The sequence below is a fragment of the Diplotaxodon limnothrissa genome, linkage group LG5 (assembly GCF_057381915.1).
Source record: "Diplotaxodon limnothrissa isolate DT_005_m linkage group LG5, D_limnothrissa_male_GT1.1, whole genome shotgun sequence".
NCBI lineage: Eukaryota > Metazoa > Chordata > Actinopteri > Cichliformes > Cichlidae > Diplotaxodon > Diplotaxodon limnothrissa.
Genome location: NC_140600.1, coordinates 25,203,831 through 25,226,917, shown reverse-complemented (window position 1 = coordinate 25,226,917; position 23,087 = coordinate 25,203,831). Strand labels below are relative to the sequence as shown.

Sequence of the window (23,087 nt, the reverse complement as noted above, 5' to 3'; positions counted from 1 at the left end):
GGGCCTATGACCGGAGGAAGGGGAAGGCGGGGAGGGGTGCATCAACACCAAGAAGGGAAAGGATGGGGTAGGGTTGCAGGACACGGTGGCAGGGGTAGGAAGTTGAGTGGGTGGGATTTGGGGTTTAAGGCAGGCAGACGTGTGCGTGGGAGGGGGTAGCAGTCCGTACTGTACTCACATAGTCTGAATCCGCTTTGGAATCGTAGTATGAAATGGCATTCTCCTGTACAGAAAAGAAAAGTAAAAAGAAAGATGATGAGAGAAGATATAGCAGTGCCTATATCAGCCCGGACCTGCGGTGGTAAGGTAAAGAGACTCATGGTTATATTCAATCACACTGTTCAGCATGAGAATATAATCAGCATCACAGAACACAGAGGAGTAGTGTGATGTGGAATGTCATGAGAAGGTGAGAAGATAGCTGTAGGATGTGCTGCATCTGGACGATGCTTTTGTTAATAAGATGCAAATGTACGTGGCACATGTTTGCGCTTTGTTTGAGACGCTATAGGAACAGTTTCTGGTGCTGTGGAAACTGTTGTCCCCTTGTGTGGCGCTGTGGCATGAGCTCAGATGTAACATGGAGTAAAGTGGTTCGTGTGCGAGCAAAAATAAACTCAAAACATTACTCTCTCTGGGAGTCTTATCAACCTCTGCTGGTTGTGTTTTCAGTCTAGGCAAACAGCTCTCGTGGGAGGGAAGAAACAGAAAAAGGAAAAGAATGAAAATTTATTTGCATTACTTAATTAACAAGTAAAGTTTGTGGTCACCTGCTGAAGCCCCAAATTCAGTTTTCAGCCTTTACCTGGCACTATTCCCAGGATGTTAGCTTCCCTGCCACGCTTTTTCAGTGAAATGGCATGCTTATCTCCCACAAAGGCAGGCGTGAGGGCGGGCAGGGGCTGCGTGTATCGCCCAGGATCCGTGTGGCCTGCCTCATTATCATGAGAAGGCTGGCTGAGGATGCACTCTCAAGGGCAGCCCAGTGACCGCCTCGCCCACACTGTAAGAGCTGGTCATGGTCTGATGAAGGAGGATAGCTGACAGAGAAATAGAGTTTTCTATACAGGTGTACAAAGTCTTAAACAATGAGTACTCAGCCTGATTAATTTACTCAGTTTCTATTAGGCTCTTTCTTACTCCTACTGTTTGGTACATAATTATTCGCATCTCTCAGGTGCTCTGTGCATTTATTGATCTCAAGACAAAAACACACACCTATACACTCGCATGTATCTATATGGACAGGTCCTCTCTTTCAGCCAGCGCTCATCATCCCGTCATTCTCTTTCAATGTAAAAGCCTTTCTACACACAACAGCCGAGGTCTTGGCACGCCTGCAGCGATAATCAGCTAGTCAGTCATCAGCTCAGTACCAAACAATCCATCAAAGAAAGAAAAAAGCAAAACAAAACAAAACCAAAAAAAAAGGAAAAAAAGATCAAAACTCAAGCTGACACCAAACATGGGGTGGGTGAGTCTGGGCTCAGCTTGTTTGGGAAATTAGAGAGGACAAGAGAGAGGAAGAACAGGATTTCCTTCCCGACACATCTCCTCAACTTACCAGCACTCCCTGTGGCGCCCAGCTCTTTCAGACATCAGGAGTGAGCAAAGTAAGGAAAGGAGCTGAGTGGAGGATCAGAGCAGATCTTTCAGGGAGTACACTGGGTTAAGTTGGAGGCTCAGGCCAGGCTGATATGAAGGGATGAATTGTGAAGCGAGAGAGAGAGAGAGAGAGAGAGAGAGAGAGAGAGAGAGAGAGCGAGAGGACGAGCGATGCCCATGCCTCTGCAGAGAGAGAAGAGAAATGAAGTGAGAGCGAGAGAGCCCAGTCCTGCTTAGACTGGTCCCATGCTTCTAAAGAGTTTACTCTCACTGCTGCGGCATTACAAGTCATTATTCAGAACTGCTTCCTGTAAATAAAAGCTTGGTTCCTCACACCCAAGGGACACCGTCCAGCATCTTTACTCAAACTGTAGTTGCCTACTTCCCGATTACCATTTGAACTGCTGTTTTGCTATGTAGCCCTTATTAGGTCAGACGGTAATTCAAATGTAAAAACTAAATATGTGACTACATAACAGTTGCACATACTTCCATATAGGACACAAGGGGTCACTAATTTAACACTCATAAAAACGATACAGTCACTAGACCTCAACCTGGTTAAATGCATCTGGGCTATTTTGAACAGCAGCCTCTGCCAATGTCATCAAACTCCAAATGAAGTATTGTGTTTAAGGAGAAAAGTGTCTATAGTCTTTGCCACGGAGTAGTGTAGCTTTTCTGAGGGTCATTTAAAAAAAATTAACAGTTAATTTTCTGTCTTTTTGATGATATTCATATCACATCTGTTATGATCCTGCTGCTGGTAAACATCATAATCCTGATTGTTTTGCTGCATTCCTGTTTTGCAGCAGCATTGTTTTGTATTCCTAAAAACCAAGCACACCCTTTTTCTTTTACATTGTTGCAGCGACTGCTAATGCCTAAAAGCCCAAACTCACTGTTTAGTTCAGCTCGAGCCAAGCTGCATGACAAAGAGCCTTTGGCAACTTTGGCAAACAAGATCTAAGTAAAGGAGTTAAAAGTCATAAGAAGGTTCTGTCTGGCCTCCCATGGCCAAGTTCCCAGAGATGTGAGTCATCCTGGACAGCGCCGAGGCTCGACCTCTTGTGGTAGAGGCAGCAGCCAGTGGGGACAGACATTTACCCATCAGGAATCGGATTCATGATCACAAACACCACCAAAAATCAAACTCCTGACTATGAGAGCCTGCCTACTCCACCACACATCCAACCACTCACAAGCACGCACAGAAGACGGGTCCGAGGCCACCATGACCCTTTGAGCATTCACTAGGGTAACATGGCCATCTGCTGTGGCTGGTCACAGGCCTCCACGGGCTCAGGGTCTGGGTTAAACACACATCTCATACAACACCAAGCCAGCAATTATCCCTCACTGATCTCCTTGCCCTCTGCACACGGCTGGCTTACACATGCACGAAAAAATGTATGATCTTATGTCTACAGAAACTGGGTGTGTACATGCAAACTATAGCTTGCATGTACATACCCACAAAACAGAAACACACAAAGTAGGAGAAATTCCCACTGACACAGTGCTATCAGTAAATTAAATCTATCATGCTGAGTGGACCAACAAATTCAGGAGACAAACACTGAGGTCAGCTGATGATCTCCAGCCACTCCCCTACATCAATCTTCCCCTGCTCATCTCCTACCGCCCTCCTCCGCTCACCGTTATCTTGATCTGCTTCCTCTTTTCTCCCTTTGCCCCATCTCCCCTTCTCCTCCCCCCTGCCCCGTCTTATCTTCATCTTTTCCAATCTCTCTTTCCTCAATACCGGCCTCCTCTTGCCAATTTCTGATTTCACCAAAAGCAGCAGCGCGTAGGTTAGATGCCTACTGTTGCTATAGAAACCGCCCCTGTGCTCTAGATCACAATGTGACTTTGTCTCCTCGCCAGGGCTCCTATGCCTGCTCGTTTTTATGTCTGACCAGATACATGCTTGCCTATCTTTGCTTTGTTTGTTTTTTTAAATGTCTCTGTGAAAGGTTGTTCTTCTTCATTGTGTTTTCTTCTCACAGGTGATGCATGCTATTTCAAATTCGGCTATTGCTTGTAGTTACACATTTAAACTTCAATATCCACTTTCAGGTGAAGGTCAGAGCCCAAAATTTCATGATATGTGAAGAAGAGCTTGGCAGATAATTCATCTTCTAAAGTGCGTCATAACAATTCTGACTGAAAAATGGCTGGCACCTATAAAAGGATGCTAAATGTAGGGGTACATGTTATGACTGAGCACGGTCGCTGGGGCTCAATCTTCTGAATTTGAATCTGTGAGCTCTCTCAGCATGCTGGCTGCGACAGGTTGACATTTGAATGCGAGACAAGCGCTCCATCATCGGTGGGGACAGATTACAGTCATATTCATATCTCCTCTGGACACCTGCTAATGAATTTATAATTACAGAACACACTTTGTGCTTCTGCTGTGCCCTGGGGTGTGCACACAAGCATGGAGTAACACAATCACACACACAGACACGCACACACTGTGAACCTCTCTCTTGGCCCCGATAGTCTTGCAATCGTTCCAAGCACCAGTTTCCCTCATGGAAGCTGACATTATATCAAACACAATAAAGTTTTTCATTTACTGCTCTTCATTAACCCACGCACATCAGCCCATAAGGTAAACACTACCACACAAACACATGCACACATGCGCACACAGCTCAGTTAGTGTGAAAATTGAAGTAGAATAAAAAAGGAAAGCTGATACAATGTGATCCGACTCCAGAGAACTAATCTGTGAAGTTTTGCTGGAAACCAGTTAAGATGCTTTACATTTTCACCCCCTTCATATCTCCTTGGCTCTGATTTCCACTCCTATCTTTAGCTAGATACCAGTTTAGCACATGAACTGCAGTCCATTATCCGGCTGGGTGATGAGTGAGAATACAAATCTCTGACTAAGTCAGATTGGACGCTCGCTATTACAGTCTGATTGCACCTATATGAGAATATAGCAGGTAATTGTCTGGAGAATTCACAGCAAGTGTGCGAGCATCATGTCTCCCACCTCCTGCACGCTCTACCCAGGCAGCACATCTCATCTAAAACGTCACATATGTGAAATGTCACATGTTCAGACTTTATCCTGACTTCACTCTCCAGACGTTTGAACTTGATAAAACTGGACAATATTAGAAGGTGATTCTTTGCAGTAAGAGACGCTACCCTTCGTGTTTGGCACACGTCAACTCCTGTGCGCACACCACACACACATAATACAATTTCCGTATGTTAAGCAAGAAATGACTGACATCCAATTTCTTATGGAGACAGAGGAAATACATACACAAGGGCATTCATACTAAAAGGAGAGACATCCAAATTAAATCGTAATACGCCATCAGAAACTAATTTGTTCAGCTCGTTTTCTTTAGTATATATTTAGTACTATATTAATCATAGACATTTAAAAAAAATTGTCAGAAATCTGAGGGGCCTTTTACCACTTTGATCTTGAACTGCAGAGGTTGCCTGTGAATAAAATATGAAACTTTGTTCTTTAGGGGAGCTGTTCTCGCTGCTGGCAGTGTTTTTTTTTTTCCTTCTCACTGTATGCTCATAAAAAGCACAGTATGTGGACGTTTGTAATTAAAATGCATGGAACATTTTACAGTGCAGGACTTCCACCTATAGCAGACTGCATTTCTGGGGGAGGGGTGGTTGGTGCGGGGCATTGCCAGTCCTAGTGCGCTTGCTGTGGGGTGCAGCTGTAGAGTTATCAGCGTGGGAGCTATTAGTGCTGTGGCTTGAAGCCTTCGTTGTACTTACAGTAACATAACGAGTGGTCATCAGCTTGAGTAGTTCCTGTTCTGTCTCTGTATGTGTGCCAACTCTCCAGTCAGAATGAATACAGACAGGCAGACACACATTTTTCCAAACACACACATGCACAGAAAACCCTAACTCTCATTAACAGAAGCAAACTACATCTAAAGTCTAAAAATAAGAGGTGCAAACATGTTTTCATTTATGTATTTTTCTGTGGGTTTAAGGCAAAGTATTGCTAATGCCTTTTAACTTCAGCTCTTCAAGGCAGACTGCTGTTTGATGTGTCAGGTCCTTTTTTTTTTTAACCAGTGAAGGTTAGAAAAATGGCTCTTTATAATTCCAAGTCAATGAGAAGAGTCAACAGGCAAACTGGAAATTAAACCGCTGGCCCGGAAGAATAAGAAAACAAGAGAAGGAGAGAGCTATTGAGCTGAAGTGAAACTCAGATAAAGGGGTGTATGATTGAGGCCTTGGGCGCGGCTGCCTCGCTCTCTCTCTCTTGCTCTCTCATTGGCATGCTCTGTATCTCGAGGCTTTTAAGCGATTAGGGAGCTGCTGAGACCATGGCGTCCAAGCATAGCTCCATGCAGATGTTCATTTGTATGCCAATAAACAAATGTGCCCCCAGATTAAAGCTCCAATACACAGTGCAAATTCAGCAAAGTGAATGACATTCTCCATGGACAACTCATCAATGTCTTGCTCCTCTTCACGCACAACCCCATGCCTCCTCCGAACTGCACGCTGACTTCAAAGACTGGCAATGATGGGCAAAAATCCGCGAGATATTAGAAGAAACGAGTGAAGAAAGAGAAGAGTCTTGATTATTTTAAAATGAAAACGAAATAGTTTATTTGAATACATTATATTACGTTATATGTCCCCCCAATTTGGCCCATGAATCTGTAAATTCCCTTCTTTAAGTCTCTCTTTGTAAACACCCTGCAGGTCAAAGATGCCAACTTTTTTTCTCCTCTTATATCCTTCCTCCCTCTCTTTTCCTCTTTCGTTTACATCTCTGCTGTGCTGTCTTTTTCTTTCAGAGCCTGACACTTTCCCTCGGTAAAAGCAGTTAAATCAGTCTGTGAATATTTCAATCCTGTGATAAGGAAAGAAGGCTTTGTCCTGCTGCACTCTGGGTAATGCTGCACTCCATTGTTGGCTGACAGGGCTCCATTGAGTAGCAGGTTTTAACGCTGATAGCATCACCACCCTGCATGGACACAGTGCCAGATAAAAAGCCTATCCAATGTGGCACACGCATGCCCACACCTCCAAACAAGCCTGCAATCTGATCATCACAGGAAAAGAAGGAAAGAGGTGCTGTAACACCAAATAAAGACAAATAAGATAAACAGGGCGTGACAATACTAACGCTATCATTGGATTCCCAAGGGATTTGATAAAGCAAATGCAATTACGTGCGTCTAACATTGTACGGCTTCCATAGCTGAAGTGACCAATCACATACACTCCAGCGCTCTGTGTGGACCGCCCCGCCAATCACACTGCAGCTTGGTATGACACTGGTTCTACGCTTATCTTAGCAAAATGTTTCCAGGTTGCATTTTTCTCAGAGGGCTGAATGCTGCTTTTCATTTCACTGATGTTTTTCAGCCATTTTACCACCGCTAGTCCGTAGAGTCCCTAAAAGTCACCACCCCCTCTTTACAGCCTGACTGAGAGTGCCCAATCAACAATCAGCGCCAGCCAAAGGAAACCTGTTATTTTCGACCCCATAATCATTTCCATCACATGCCTTGCTGTACCTCACAATGATTTGAACATTGAAATGACAAAGGGAACCCTGCTTTAAGATATCTGCAGATAGGAACCAAGGACAGCAGGGACAGAATTCATCAAGCGAGTGCTAAAACCCAAGCAGGAATCTTTCCTCAGCTGCAGCATAACCAAGCTCTCACCGCTCACAAAATGACAGCCTAGCTGATGAGAGGCATCACTTTCCTGGAAAGCTGTGGTGGCCTCAAACACAGAGAGAAAATGAGCAGGTTTCTTGCAAACATCCTATCTAATGGAGGCAAAATGAGACAATATGGGGCTGTACCTCTGCAGTTAATAAATGGGTATCACCAGAGATCAAGGCAAGAGTGCTTCTTGTGTACAAAATTTTGGACAAAACCTAGAGATACCTATAACTAGATAACTAGAGATAACTATACTCATACTTGGAGGCTAATTGATATTAAATTACCATCTGATTACATATTTATTTGCAACAGTGCGGCCTTGGCCTCCTCCAGCTAACATACAACTTTAGCTAGCCCCGCCTCTCACTAGCAGCTGAACACATGGACAGCAGCACAGCAAACTCAGTGAAGCACCTTAAAGAATGACAGCCCGGTCTTTATGAAGAATTTCATGATATCAGTAAAGTTGTTTCAACAACAGTCAAGTATCAAACAACTGTCATAAATACTGACTTGGCCAGGGCACACGTTAATGTTAATGTTAGCTGTTTAATTATTGGCAGCTACTCATGTTAGCCACCTGTTAAATGATCGTAAAGGTATTGCTTATCAGCTTTAAACCAAATAAAGGTTACCTTGCTTTGTCTGTGAGTCCTGCATTTGGCTTCTTTTTTGCCAAACCCCCATGACACTATGACTAATAATAAAACAATAAATTTGATGTGGGAGTTAAGCAGCAGATGTTATCAGTTTTGAACTGCAGTGGTAATAGACATGTTAATTTAACAGGATTATGCAATTATGTGCCTCTAAAATATATTATGCTTCTAGGCTGAAGCTGAGAAAGGTAGATATCAGTAGCTAGAATGAAACAACAGCAACTTACCTTAATTACAGAATTACAGGAAATAAATAGAGCTGCAGCTGATTACATGTGCATGGACAATATTGTACTAATCTTTGTTTACAAAAACTATACCTCTTATTTAAGGTTAAAAGGTTATTTTCCCTCTGTGGTATCAGAAATGGTATTGAGTATTTTCCTGGCTATTGATATTGAGTTTGAAATTCTAGTATTATGACAACCTTAAATGTTACATTGTAGAAAAGCTGAAACTTACATTAATAAATAAAGTTTCTGATATTTTTCTATCACTTTAGGATTTAGCAGATGTAAAAATTGTTATAGAGGAATAGGGATTTGACACTAAACTGTAACTAGGATTGAAGGGAATGGATGAATATATGATCAATATTAAGTGCAGTAGAAAAAGAAAGGTACCCATCACACTTATGTTAATATATCAGCAATTACCACTTGTTGGACTTGCAGGTAAATACACAGTGCCTAACTCTAACTGGATGTACAGTAGGTGATCAATATTATCTCTCTCTCCTCTAATTTCTAGTCATCTCTACACTGTCAGCTCTATAACAAAAGAAATGTATTTTTTTCAAGTCCCCAGGGTTGCTGTAGAATAGTTATCTATCAGTATATGATCTATTCATTTAGTCTTTAAGACTAAACGTCAACATCTCAAAAAGTGAGAATACTTGTATACAGAAAGCTGTATCTCAAGTGCTTATCAGTCCATTGTGACTTCGTTTTTTACTATTGAGCTCTGACCAGAAGAGCCAACAGGCAGCAGGTTTACCCTTTAAAATAACATTTCATGGGCGTTAGCCATGTGTTCAAATGGGAAAATCAAGTTCTGCAGCATAACTCGGTGGATTTCTCTGACTATTGATTCCCATCTCCTGAGAGGCAGAGGGATCGATCAGTGGGATTTAGACATGGGGGCCACTTTCTCAGCCCTCCCTCCTGGCCTGCATGCCGCATCACAGTTGAGCAAACTCCTCCTGACAGAAGGCTTATTGACATCTCTGAACTTTTCTTTCTCTGTCATCTTTTTTTTTTCTTAATGTTTCTGCACTTTAATGCTTCTTCCATTCTGAGTCACCTTACACTTTGTGATGTCCCCCCTGCTCGTGTTTTTGTGAAAAGGTGTTTCTTAAGGTAACAGCAACACATTAGTTATGAAACGTGGGGGGGAAAATACCTCAGAGAGATGAGAAAAGAGTCTGAGCGGGAAAAGGGGAAAAAAAGGTGAAAAGGACATTTCCACCTCAGAGCGCACCACTTAAACAAATTACAACGGTCTGCAATCAAGGAGCTGAAATTACCAAACTGCTGGGTCACCACAGCAACCAGAAGTCTGATCAAAGCTGTGAGCAGCACAGCAGTTGATAGAAAAATGAAGGGAGGTAACAGGGGAGGAGGTGCTAAAGGGATGGGAGAGCTGAGGAGACGAGGGAAACTGCGGTCAAAACACAGGTTTAGATTTTAACTGTACTGGCATAAGACTAACAAATCAGTTGATCAGGAGTGTCTTAATCAGCACATATTCTTCAAGCACAGATTACCAGCTTTCCTATTCTATCTAGGGGTGCAACGATACACAAAATTCACGGTTCGGTTCGATACTTTGGTGTCACGGTTCGATATTTTTTCGATACAAAAAAAATGTTCATGCCTTTTTAATTTGTCATTTATTAAAATTATAAATATATATTTTAACTCAAAAGTACAGTTTTTAAATTTAACCCTAACCCTTGTGCGTGTTTTTTATTTTGACAGCGAATGCGCACCTGCGGACCACTTATGTGCAGCCCTGGTTATATAGCTCATATTGCAGCCACAGAAATTCTTTTGTCCATGAAACCATAAAGCTGCACTTTCTTTTTGCCTTATAGTCTGATTTGTCATAACTTCTCCGTTTTGTGGTAAGCTTTTCTTTGGCTGTCACTTCTTCACCCTGACCTGTCTTATTTGGCTCAGCAGAACTGAAATGCTTTTACACACGGACTCACATAAGCTCAGCGATTCTCTGCGCGATCAACCTCTCACATGTTTAAGCTGCGGGAGATTTCACTTGTCATGTTTGCATAGTAAGCTAACGATTAATAAGACGATGTCAGAGGAATTGGTGCACAAATTATCATCACTCACAGATCAGTGCTGTTGCTCTCTATACACAGTTCGCAGGATTGCAAAGTGAAAGCAAAAAAACAAGCGCAAATTCAAACGCGATTTCAATATGTCACATATTGACAGTGGCTCACCGATGCCAATGACATAATTACCCAGCTACATTTCTGAAAGAATGCAAAAGCATTGACATATATTTTTCCTACAATAGCCCGACGGGCAGGGAAGAGATAGATTTTGGTAGCCCGACTGAAAAAAATCGCTAGCTCCAGGACGTCGGGCTAGCGATATTGCAAGCCCTGTATCTGATTGAGGAATCACTCATCTTTGGAAAAGAGAGTTTATTACAGAGAAATGTCTCTTTCCAAAATAAAAGCTATACTATCCGCTTCTTCTGGGCTATATTCTCAGCAGCATAAGGAGAATCATGTGCTAACAGCTGTCTAAATGACTCGGCTAAAGTTAGTAGCATGCTTGTTGTTTTGGTCTTTGCACTAGGATGATGTCTGCGTAAATGTGCAGTCATATTCGTTGTGTTCCCACTAGTGCTTTCAGGTTAATCTCGTTGAAATGACCTTAACGCCACAACACGGCAAATCTCCGTTAACGAGCTACCGCCGATCGCCCCGTGTGTGGGGCTAGACGGCCAACACGTTAACGAGCTAACTGCGCTAACACACTAGTTCCCACCCATGTAATTGAGCATTGCATGGCACATCCAACATACTGTTTTACTTTAGTCCATGACTCGCTTACCTTCAGGGTCATACGTCACATGAAAACCAAAATAATTCCAAACGCCAGATCTGAATGAGGGTGGGGGAGGTCCATGTGTCTTGCTAGCTTGCCCTGCGCTCTTCCTTCTGACTATGCTGTCTGTGTTGAGTGCTCAGTGGATCTGCGCTCGACAGTGCAGCCTAGTCGAACGCAGATTCACTGAGCGCTCAACACAGACAGCATCGTCGGAAGGAAAGTTGATAAAATAAATTACAAATGTTGTATTGTTCGATACATATGCGTACCAAACCGAAAGCACTGTATCGAACGGTTCAATATCGATACGAATATCGTTGCACCCCTAATTCTATCCTATCCCTTTTATCCAATTTCCTATTCCTATTGTTGTTGTGGTTGTCACTGAGTATGAGCACGAGTTATGTTTAATCCTTATTCTACTGAGCCCCTCACACCATCACGTTTGAAAGGGAAGAGACATCCTTTTCAAACAGCGAAAAAGCAAAATGTGTAGGAATTTCTGTCCATATATCCCATCCACATATTTTTCCCTTCCAGTGATGAGCAGATGGAAGGCCGTTCCATGGTTCAGGATTCAGTGATAACACTGTTTACGAGTTCCATTACGTGCTCGGCAGCCTGCGAGCACTCTGTCTCAGTGCAGCTATAAGGAAGTGGAAGGGGTGAAAGCTCACAATGGAAATAGATGCAGTTTATTTGTGACTATGCTTATCAGTGTTTGAAATAAGAACTGTGCGTTAAAAAACGGGTTCACACGGCTATATTCCAGACTTTTTTCCATCAGCCCTCTGCAGCGGAGACGTTTTGAGTTTGGTTCTGCTAACACAAGATGGATTCAATTTTTATTTACAAGGTCTGTAGCTGATGTTTGAAAAGAGGACTGGATATCCCATAAAACACAGAACCACACCAACAGTTTGATTACTGTTTTGAATAGCAAAAGCTATAATTACAGGAAAAATAGGCTTTATGCTGTCAGATTATGATTTGTAGATATTAAACTACAAAAAGTCCTGGTCTAATCAAGACTCACTGTCCCATCAAGTTGATGGCAGAATTTGATGTCTGAAAAAAGTTGAAATAACATTCCTTGTTATTTTCAGCAGCCCATAAATGTCTGGGAACTGAGAAGACCAGCTGCTGGACTCTTGGGTCTTCCTTGTGGTATTTTTTATTTCATGATGCAGCCAGTGTTTTCAGTTGTTGAAAAGTCTGGACTGCATGCAGCCCACTTCAGGACCTGGACTTTTTATCTAGGAAGCCATACTTCTGTAATAGATATAGTATGCGGTTTATCAGTGTGTTAGTGGAATATGCAAGACCTTTCCTGAAAAATCCATCTGGACAGGAGCACATGTTGCCTTAAAACCTGTAATACCTGTCAGCACTGATGGTGCCTTTCCAGATGTACCAGCAGCCAATTCCATAGGCAGTAATCCATCCCCATCAGAGAGGCCCAGTTATGACAAGCTGCATGTAGGGCTGCTCGATTCTGGCAAAAATGATAATCACGATTATTTTCACTGAAATTGAGATCTCGATTATTTGACGATATTTATTTAACCCTTTAAGACCTACCATAGAACCAAGTCCGCCAGAGCTTATATTTTTTTTTTTACATGCTGTAGTGCCATTTGTGGGAGCATTTCAAGTTGCTATACATCAATACAACTGTTATAGCCCATATTTTAATAATATGTATGCATTAAGTGACCGAGGACAAGCTGATGACTTAAGCTTGTCACTGGCTTGCCATCACCAGTGTGTGAATGGGTGGATGACTGGATATGTCCTTAGGGACTAGTAAAGCGCTATATAAATACAGGCCATTTACATAAGATGTAAGTACAACTCCTCCGGTTTCTTATGCAAAACAAATTATTGCGCTAGCTTACGCGGTTCCGGTTCTACAGGGATTTAAAGGGTTAACAATAACAATGTATTGAATAATGACTTTAAAAAAATAATATAAAATAGTGTGCAAATACTGATAACAGTGCAAATGTTTGCAATATAAAAAATAAATGAAAAATGTAAACATCTATGTTTAGTGAACTTTGCAGTGTTGCTCTGTGGTGCAGCTACTACACCGTGGCAACGTTTACACACTATGTCTACTTGATGTCTGACTCTGCGATCCCATAATGTTTACACACCACTGAAGGTTTTTTTACCTCTCTTTTCAACCAACGGCAGTCACTCTCCTCTCCAAATAACTTCTGCTTAGCTTTTTGAGCTTCCCTTGGGTTCTCTTAATTGTTGTGACGGGTGTTCGAAATGCAGAGAGGTGCGCTCGATTTGCCACACGGAGCAGCGCGAGAGTAAAGCACGAGGGAGGGGCTAATAATCGGCTCAGTCATTTTTAATGATCGTTGAAAGCCCAGATCGTAATCGTGATTAAAATTCGATTAATTGAGCAGCCCTAGCTGCTTGGTCCCTACCCTCCTTTGTCCAGAGGATACGGTGTCTATGTTTTCCACAAAAAAGTCACATTTTACTTCTAAAAATGTTAATGTGAAACCACCTGAGGGCCCAAAGATAATAGGCATTTAAATATTAGTTTCTGGCCTTGTCCCTAGTTCACAGAGATTTCTCCAGATTTTCTGAATCTTTAGATGATATTATGCACTGCAGATGACAAAATCTTTAGTTTTCACCACTTTTAAGGGAAAAACACTATTCTGAAAGTGTTGCACAATTTTAGTCAAACTGGTTTTTGCTTATCATTACTTCAGAAAAACTCCAAAATATGCTTTTTATACCCAATCATATTGACCTGTTGCCAATTAATTCCAACTTTTTTTTTTAAATGTGTTGTGTCACAGAAATTCAAAATGCACTAATATTTTTGATGAAATAGCAACAAACTTCTATGTTTTCTGTGGTCCACTGTGAGTAAAGTTGTGCATATCATTCCATTCTGCTTTTCAGATAACATCCCAATATGTTTATTATTGGTTTTGTACATTTATAACAAGCTAATTTACTGTCAGAGATATAAGCATTGTCGAGTGCTTTGTATAACAGCTAAGGTTAAAATGTGCTTTCTACCTGAAGACTATTTAATGTGAGAATCATCTTGAGTGGCAGCTTTGACTTTAATATCAGTCCACTTAAATTATATATAATTTAATATATAATTTTTCCTCTTTTTAAAACTCATTAACCTTGGTCTGTTTTATGCCAAATTACTAATTTACTCCTAACTCCTGCACATATAAACAATTCTTAATTGTTGGCACAGTAGTGTGTGCTAACAAAAAAAAAATCGAAACATCTTCCTTTTAGTTAATACAGTAAAATGAAGAGATAATAACAAGAGGCAAGTAACATTTTCAGATAACCACAGAAAAGGAGAAATAACACATAAGATTAACATGTAGAGAGGAGCCAGGGACAGGCACCCTTCATTTCTGTCTATTTTACCAGAATTTGAATGTGTCCAAGGCAGCCCTCATAAGACTAATGTATTCTGTGGTTAATGGAGCTGGTTGCTTCGAGGGCTGGGCTGAGAGTCGCCACAATGATTCTCACTCATTTCCTCTGAAGGGCCAATTATCTCAAATAGAGGCATTATTAAAGGAGCCGAACTTGGTCAAGTGAACAAACCCTTGCAGCTCGCGCTCCCAGCACTTCAGGTCATGTTACACCTCTAAGGGGACCTATAGTGATTTAAGGACATTTAATGTGGCTGGAAATACTGACTAAATGTAGCTACTATAGAAGGGTGACAAATTAAAGAAAAAAAACACAGTATGTTAGTGATGTCTGTTGGTGTTGATTAATATGAGTATCTGAAATGCTACAATAAGAATGAAATATTGTTCTTGCAAATCCTTGGTGACGGAGAGATTTTTTAACTGGATTTAGGTCTGATGACTGAAAAAGGCCACACAGTGTGCTTTTTCTTATCAGATCATTTCAAGACCCCTCATGCCCTGTCATCCTGGAAGAGACCCCTCCCAGCACGATCAGAAACACTTTATATTGATTTGCACAATCCTTTCCTTTCAGATTATAAGCATGGCAGCAAAATGCCCCGACAGCATAACAAAGCTGCTGGGCTAGGGGTGGAGGGGGTCAGGTTTTTCCTTTAATTTGTCACCTGTATGTACATGTGCTGAGAGCCATAAAGAGGTCACATGAATACCACTATTATGTATGAGAGTGGGTGGCTGAGTGGAGTTGAAGAGAGAGAAGCAGAGAGAGAGAGAAGAAGAGAAAGAGAAGGAGAGATTGTGTTGTCCTATGATGAAAGGCTTGATTGATTAGAGAGTGATGATTGCAGTAAATGGCCTGGAAGATGGCTCCATCTCTGTTTCCCGTTTTCTCCATCTCTTATACCTTCTTCCCTCACTCACTTGCTTTCTCACTTACACCTCTCTCACTCTCTCTCTCATTCCCATCGTGCTTCTCTTTGTCACCCCCTCTTCTCCCTGGTTTCATCATGGCAACCCATCAACACAGCGCCTCTTTCTCTCTCTCTCTCTCCTAATGGCACAGCTATTAGTACTAATGCATTTCAAACATACAGCAGCTGCCACATCGCAATCTGAATGAAAGGACATGTCTTCCTCCAATCTCTCCAATCTCTGTCCTTTCTTCATCCAATCTTGTGTCTCGGTCCTAATGTGCTGCGCCTTATGTCAACTCTTCCTCAGATATATGACAGTGGTCATCAACAGCAACCTCTATACGTGATATGGGACGTGTGGCTGATAATAACATTGCTAATATACCTACAAAGTAGCTCGCCATATATATATATATATATATATATATATATATATATAGATAGATAGATAGATAGATGATGGATCCCGAATCCTCTCAGACATGACTGGAAAAACATTGTATGAGGTTTGTAAATTCTTGCATTCTTTATTTACTTGTTACACAGCGTCCCAACATTAAAACTACTAAAACCAAACTTTTTTTTAGCTCTAGCCAGAAGATTGCAGAACTCCCCAAAAGTGTTTAACAAATGTCTAACTCGCTAATATCCACACTGAAATATGAAGTCATAATTACGTTGTTGGAACAATATCTGTCCATCTCCCAGCCCCGTCTCTGCCAGTAGCAAAATGTGAAATATAAGGGAAATTAGGGCTGTTCGATATAACGATATATATCGGATGACGATATAAAAACGTCTATCGTTTCATTTTACACTATCGTTTGTTTCGCAAAATAAACTGTTTACAGCCATATTGTTTCATCGTTTTGATGGTCACTGTAGTGGCTATATTAATTTCTTAAAGTTCTCTCTTTCTCTTATATTTAATATAACCACACTACTGACGGACAAGCGCCTGTTTTTATGCGTTGTAGTTAGCAACAACGACGGTAAAACCATAGCGTGTCCGCTTGTTTATTTTCCACATAAACCTTTCACAATAAAGCTCAAGATCCTGTTGAGACTTTTCAAAATAAACTGAATCACGTGAAAGATTATGCCGAGTATTTATGGATGAGAAGCAAAAAAGAGCCGTCAGATGCTAAAAAATAAACCTTACTCAAACGTTAGAACAGGCTTTTACCCGCAGCATGCTGAGTAATAAATACTCACAAAGAAAACGGCGGCTGTTACAACCTATGTCTAAAAATGTATCGTTTCATGCATCTGTTAAAACACTCGACTCCAGCTACATGACGCGCAGCTGGAAACACTTCCCGCAAGTCGAGCTGCCCGATATTCACAGAATTTACAGAAAATGTAAAAATTTTGTGATTTATATCGTTATCGGATGATAGATGTCTTATATCGGGATATGAGATTTTGGTCATATCGCACAGCCCTAAGAGAAATGTTTTTTTCATGACAGTCAGCATTGTTTTGTAACTGAGGTATACTAAGTAACTAAGATATATTTCATGTTTGTAGCACATATGTTTTCCAGAGCCTTTAGCAGAGGATGCATCACCATCCTGGGCAATTGTGGCTCAAGAGTTGGGAGTTCGCCTTGTAATCGGAAGGTTGCCGGTTCGAGCCCCGGCTTGGACAGTCTCAGTCGTTGTGTCCTTGGGCAAGACACTTCACCCGTAGCCTACTGGTGGTGGTCAGAGGGCCCGGTGGTGCCAGTGTCCGGCAGCCTCGCCTCTGTCAGTGCGCCCCAGGGTGGCTGTGGCTACAATGTAGCTTGCCATCACCAGTGTGTGAATGGGTGGATGACTGGATATGTAAAGCGCTTTGGGGTCCTTAGGGACTAGTAAAGCGCTATATAAATACAGGCCATTTACCATGGCAACTACGGAAACTGACTTTTCAAAAAAGTGGCAATATTTTCAACTAAATCACCAAGTAGTTTGTATTGCCTAAAACTAACCAAGTAGTTTTTAATGATAATTAATGAATTGAACAAAATTATTAATGTATTAAAGATAGAAATTCCATTAAAAATCTTTGATGTGTATAATGCTAACTTGGCTCTCTGGTGTGAGCAGTGATTGAATTGCCCCACCAGCACCAACCCCTCTGACCTCTTAAGTGTGACTTTTTCACCTATTAAATCCGAAAAATGCTCATTTTCTCTGCATGGACAAGAATCAGTTCACAAATCAGTAGATCAAAATAAATTTGGGAAATTCATGTTTCAGAAAAAAAAACCCATAAACAAGTGTTAGATCTGTATCTGGAAATATGATTTAGAGGTTGTGACTACTGCATGAACTACAATGAGATGTGCTGCGTCTCCAGATATCTACGTCTACATTTAAATTACAGGCCTCATTACGTCATTTTATCATATATGAAGTTCAAGTGAATCAGGAACTTCCAGATTTTGCTATGTATGGGACAGAACCTAAAACAGGACATCTGGCCCTTTTACTGCCCACCCCCAGTTTCTGAAAGAGAGCCAAATTCAAAATCACATTACCATTTCCAACTATGCAAATACAACAGATAATCACAGAATACAGCCTCTGTCTTTCAACAGCATATCTTATGTCTCATTTAATACACTATATTTTGATAATGGCAGTAGTTTTGCTGTTTCAACAACACCATTGTCCATAAGCCTAACGTGCCTGCAGTCTAAGCAGCATAACCTGACAGAAGAGATGGGGTATAAAGACTGGGGAAAACCTCCCTGCACATTTTAGACGAGACTATGTCCCATGTAAGTGGATATAATATAATTTTTGCATTTCTGTCATGCTATAAACATATAAAAGCGCTTCTATATAAAAGATTACAAATTTAGTGTGAAGCCAAGCTGCTCCAAAACCCCTCTAGCTGCAAATTCAGCTTCAAAAGTCGCTAACACGGGGTATGTATTCGCTGGTGTTCTGGGAGAAAAACCATTAAAAGCAATAAAACATTTCAGCAGCTACTTTGAGCGGGTAAACACCCAGGCAATCATATTACCAAGAAAAATGCACTTTCCTCTGCAGGACGGGATTTAAATGACACTCTAAACACCTCGCATGCAGACTTTCAGCAGTGGTCAAAGCTGTAAGACCCGGGACTGCTTAATCACTTCATTCTGATACAGAAATATTAGACGTTGCTGACGTTACTCTGAGCAGTTTCATAGTGCTCCACTGTCACGCAGCCAATTTTCAGTATACAAAACAGAGATATGTGATACTTGGCTCTAAAGATGTTGGTTCTCTTTGCCCTTAAGAGAAAAGCACAACAGCACTGAAATGACTCGAGTCGCCTGGGGATGACTCTGTTGCCAACACGGTAGCCGGGTGTCACAGAGCGATGGGCACCTGACCTTGAGAAATCAGCGGCAATCCAACACTTTAATGTCTATTTCACACACCATTTGATTCCAATGGATTTAAAACCCTGAACGACCATTTCAACAGTTGTTACGATCAACATTTTGACATCCATAATGTCCAGCAGTCGGGGTGGTCAGGCATCGCCTCTGCAGTTAAACCGGGAAAATGCTTGAATGTGTGTGTGAGAGTGAGGCGGGGAGAGAAGAAGTGAGGTCTTCCCACTGCATGGGTAACAGCTGCGATGGCAGCCGCTATGGGGAACAAGCGTGTCATTGAGTTTCTATGATGTCACTCTTTGGCGAGGCAAGCAGATGGGCTGGGCCAGGTACAGAACCTACCATTAATAAACACATACAAATGAATACCCACTCGCTGACAAACACAGCCACATTATGCATTTTCGACCCAGAGCAGAGAGCACGCGCACCCACACACACGAGCTCTACCAAAATGCACCGTCTCGCATGCATAAACACCTTTTCTCTTCATTTGACAGACTGCTCCACCCGCTAGTTTAAGATGCAACACATTTCGCCTAATATACCCAAAGAGCATGCAGCCCTAATCTAATTAGAGTGTCAGTCAGCAGAGTGTTCACCCAAAGAGAAATTAGGAGAGCACAAAATCTACAAACAGGAGAAAAAAAAAATCTTGCAGGGATGTGGCATATCTACCACCGCCACCACCTTTTTGTGATATTTTTTAATGGTTTCACAGTTGCCCCTGCTGAGATTCATTACCTGTTCTAATTATAAAGGCAAATGAAATCAGCTCAATACATTATTAATAGAGAAACACTATTAGGATTCATTTGCAGTATTTGCAACAATATGGTATATTCCAAATGTTTTCATGGCTGATTAAAGACACATAGGGAGGGGAAAAAAAAGGTTTATGAATGTGATGGAAGTGCTGAAGGTTAGAGTGCGAATGAGACTGGTGACTGGACAGAAAGAGATGCAAAAAATGAAGGAGAAAAGGCGAAAGAGTCGAAACAGAGGGACAGAGAGAGGTGTTCTGGAGGGGGAGGGTTAGTTTAAAGAGAGTGCTGGCTTTTCCACACGAGGAGGTATTGATGCCATATTGGACGGAGCTACTTATGAACAGGTGTGCTGTGCTTGGTCCCTGTGACCCAGGCTTCACTTCCTGCATGGTTACACATCCCATTGAGGTGCATCAGATCCGGGCAGGGAGAGGCAGGCATCAACCCCACTCAGGTCTAAGATGAAGGGACATCCACACTGCAGCTCTGTCCCTTGGACCAGCAGGGTGAGACGGAGGATTGCAGAACCAGCCCCACCCCAAGAGTACCGCTTTAGAGTGTAAGCAACCATGAATAAAAATGGACTTGCAGGGAAGTAGGCTTCATAATAATTATTCGTTTTAAAATCAGTTAAAGCCTTTTCTCAAATATCCCCCAGGAGGCGTGGGGTTAAAAATCCATTTGTGAGAAGTGTACCATGACATCGAGCTTGTCTCCCTGGAGACAGAGGATGTGACAGTAGGGAGTGTGCATGCGTCGGGTGAGGCTATATATACATGCATATATGTGTGCATTGTGTGTGCAGGGCATCTGAATGTTTGCAAATTTGAGAGTCACTGGAGCACACCGGCTCAAAGACACACAAGCCAGAGTAATACCGTTTCTCCTTTTTTAGATTTCAAGAGCAGATGTCTAGTATTTTAAAAGGTCAGCTGCAGGAGAATGTAATGTTCAAGTTACTACGGCCCGCAAAACAAAAAGAGCAAAAGCTTTATATACCATAAAAATAACAACCCCAGAAGTAATTTTCAAGCAATTTTAAGTAAGCAATTTCAGGGTGTATGGATATAATGCTAAGGTCATAATGTGCATTACTGTTTTTTGTACTAATCACCACATTGTCTCTGTGATGCTGATCACATTGTCATCAAAGGGTTACCTTTAAAGGTGTTAAATTGAGGGGAAATTGGAAAGCAGATGACAGGAAGATAAACCAGTTTGCCTAGAAAAGAAAAAAGGGAAAAAGGCAGAAGTCTTGGAAAGGAGGGAGAGGAGCGGGTGTCCTACTTTACCGTCACACCATCTTGCCAGACGTGTTCCTTCTGAAGCTGCTCTGCTTCTCTGGCCAGTTTCTACAAGGTAGCAAAAAGAGAAAAAAAATAGCAGTGTCAGTATCAGAAGTCAATAGAAAATTGATTTGTTTGTGTGTGTGTGTGTGGGCGTGTTTGTGTGTGCCACGGACAAACAGACAGAATGGAAATGGTGACCTTGTTCCCTATAAAAGCTGATGATTAGAACGGCAGCTGTCCTCCTTTAAGCACCGGTCTCACAGCACCAGGAGATGAGCATTCAATGTTTCCCCTACCACTGCCCTATATCCTCTCCAACTTACAAAAAATAAAATAAAATTTAAAAGACAAATTAAAAAATAAATGTTATTATTATTATTTTTATCTGCACTGAAATAACAATTATAAGCAAGAAAATATCCAATTTTCATCGTCTCAGTCAACCTAAAAACTGTTTGTTCAGTTTGTTAATGCTTTATTAATCTTATACAGTGCACTCTCTGTATTACAGTGTAGAAAATATCACTTTGCACTTGTATCTTCAAATCCATGTCTGTCTAATTGACATACTGTATGTAGTCAAAACTTTAGGATTTAATATTTAAATAATATTCACACTTGTTGCCAAGAAGCACACCGAGAGTCCAAATCCCCACCAAGGCAACTCACACTCTGGTGATAATTTAAGGCAATAGTATCATATTTTGTATATATTAATTTAATTTTCTTTGTTCTTGTTAAGTGTACTTTAAGACGTTCGTAGTGCAGTAAAAACGTATATATGACACACTGTTTGATTGCACAAACACTATGTAGGAGTGGGTAATGGGTAATAGGTACTGATTTGTAAATAACTGGACATGGTTTGTGAAATCTGAAAGGCTAAGGCTGTGCCATATCATATTGCCCACATTAATACTTGATACATTTTTACCTGATATGAAAGTGTCACATTACAATAACAAACATATGCATATGTTCCATGGTGTGTACAACAACGAGACAAGCCCGGGCATGTCTGAGAGCAAGAGCCGCTTGTCAGTCTCCAACGGCAATTAGGTATCTAGTTCTGCAAACTTGCAACCCAAACGTAAACAAGTCAACCAAACATCGCTTGTTGCACTCCATTCGACAGAAAGTTCAAATGGTAGATAGAAATTTCTTATGTGGTTACATGATGGAAAAGCAGAGCTTTAAGCAACTGGTTAAAAATCTCAACCCAAGATACAACATCCTAGTTATAAAATATTTTTCACTTTTATTATGTGACAATATTGTGCAGATCCTGAAGAGTTAGCTAATTGCTTTAGCTCTTGTCAAACTGAAGTGCTACATAGTTATGTTATGCTTTCACTAAATAGTTCCAGGGCAAACACTACTAAAGCTACTTTTGTGCGTATATTCCCTTCATGCTGTGTTACTGGAAATACTGCTGAGTCACTGCTATTGCACTACAATGCTGTTGCTGGCTCCTTGTTTCAGTAGATTCACACTTTAAATTAGGAAGTGCGCCATCTATAACAGTAGCCCAGAGATAAGAAGAAGGATGGAAAAAGTCAAGATAACCTTTGACTAATTCCAGGTGAACCTTTGAGCCAAATTTGAAGAAAATCCCTCAAAGGGCTCAAAAGATGTTCATGAAAAAAGACAAAGATCATAGAAAATGGATGGATGGATGATTTTTATTATAAAATTATTATTTTTATATAAGATGTTATTACATATTGCACAGGTAATAATAATCTTATACTGCAAGTGTATCCATTTATTTGAGAGCTGAGACACAATGTAAACAAATGTGACATAGTACCATACGATGTTTACAATAAGTACTGGTGCTGATCCTCATCGCTCCAAACAAAGACTCATCTTGAATGGCTGTTTGTCAATAATATCCATATTTTTCCACGCATGCAGATAAGAGATGGACATTAACTTGAAAGGCAGTGTTTGCTATGATTTAAAATTGTTATCTTCAGCTGCAGTCAAGTTAAGAATGCATTATTTGATTTAGTCCATATTGACAACAGAAGTTTCTGTGCACCATGACTTTTATATTTAATGCGCACATTTCTTAAACACCAACGCGTATGCTTATCTTGTTAAAAGTTCGAACACCCTGGCAGCACACACTTCTTTTTACTGTTTTTTTTTCTCTCTCAATATGCACAAATACTCTCCATCAACACAGACAAGGGTCACCTTCGTGATAACGTCAAATATGAAACTTGATTTCTTTCCCCTCATGCAGT

General features: G+C 41.1%; 1 protein-coding gene across 1 annotated transcript in view; it reads right to left on the bottom strand.

Annotated features, from left to right (window-relative positions):
* The window catches only part of cacna2d2a (calcium channel, voltage-dependent, alpha 2/delta subunit 2a), a 175,668-nt gene that overhangs the window by 64,805 nt on the left and 87,776 nt on the right, over positions 1 to 23,087 (bottom strand). Inside the window, exons 4-5 of the mRNA XM_085354357.1 lie at positions 20,839 to 20,898; positions 179 to 223 (exon numbers count right to left, since the gene is read on the bottom strand). Coding sequence (XP_085210483.1) covers positions 179 to 223; positions 20,839 to 20,898 — 105 coding nt within the window. The remainder of the gene's footprint in view (positions 1 to 178; positions 224 to 20,838; positions 20,899 to 23,087) is intronic.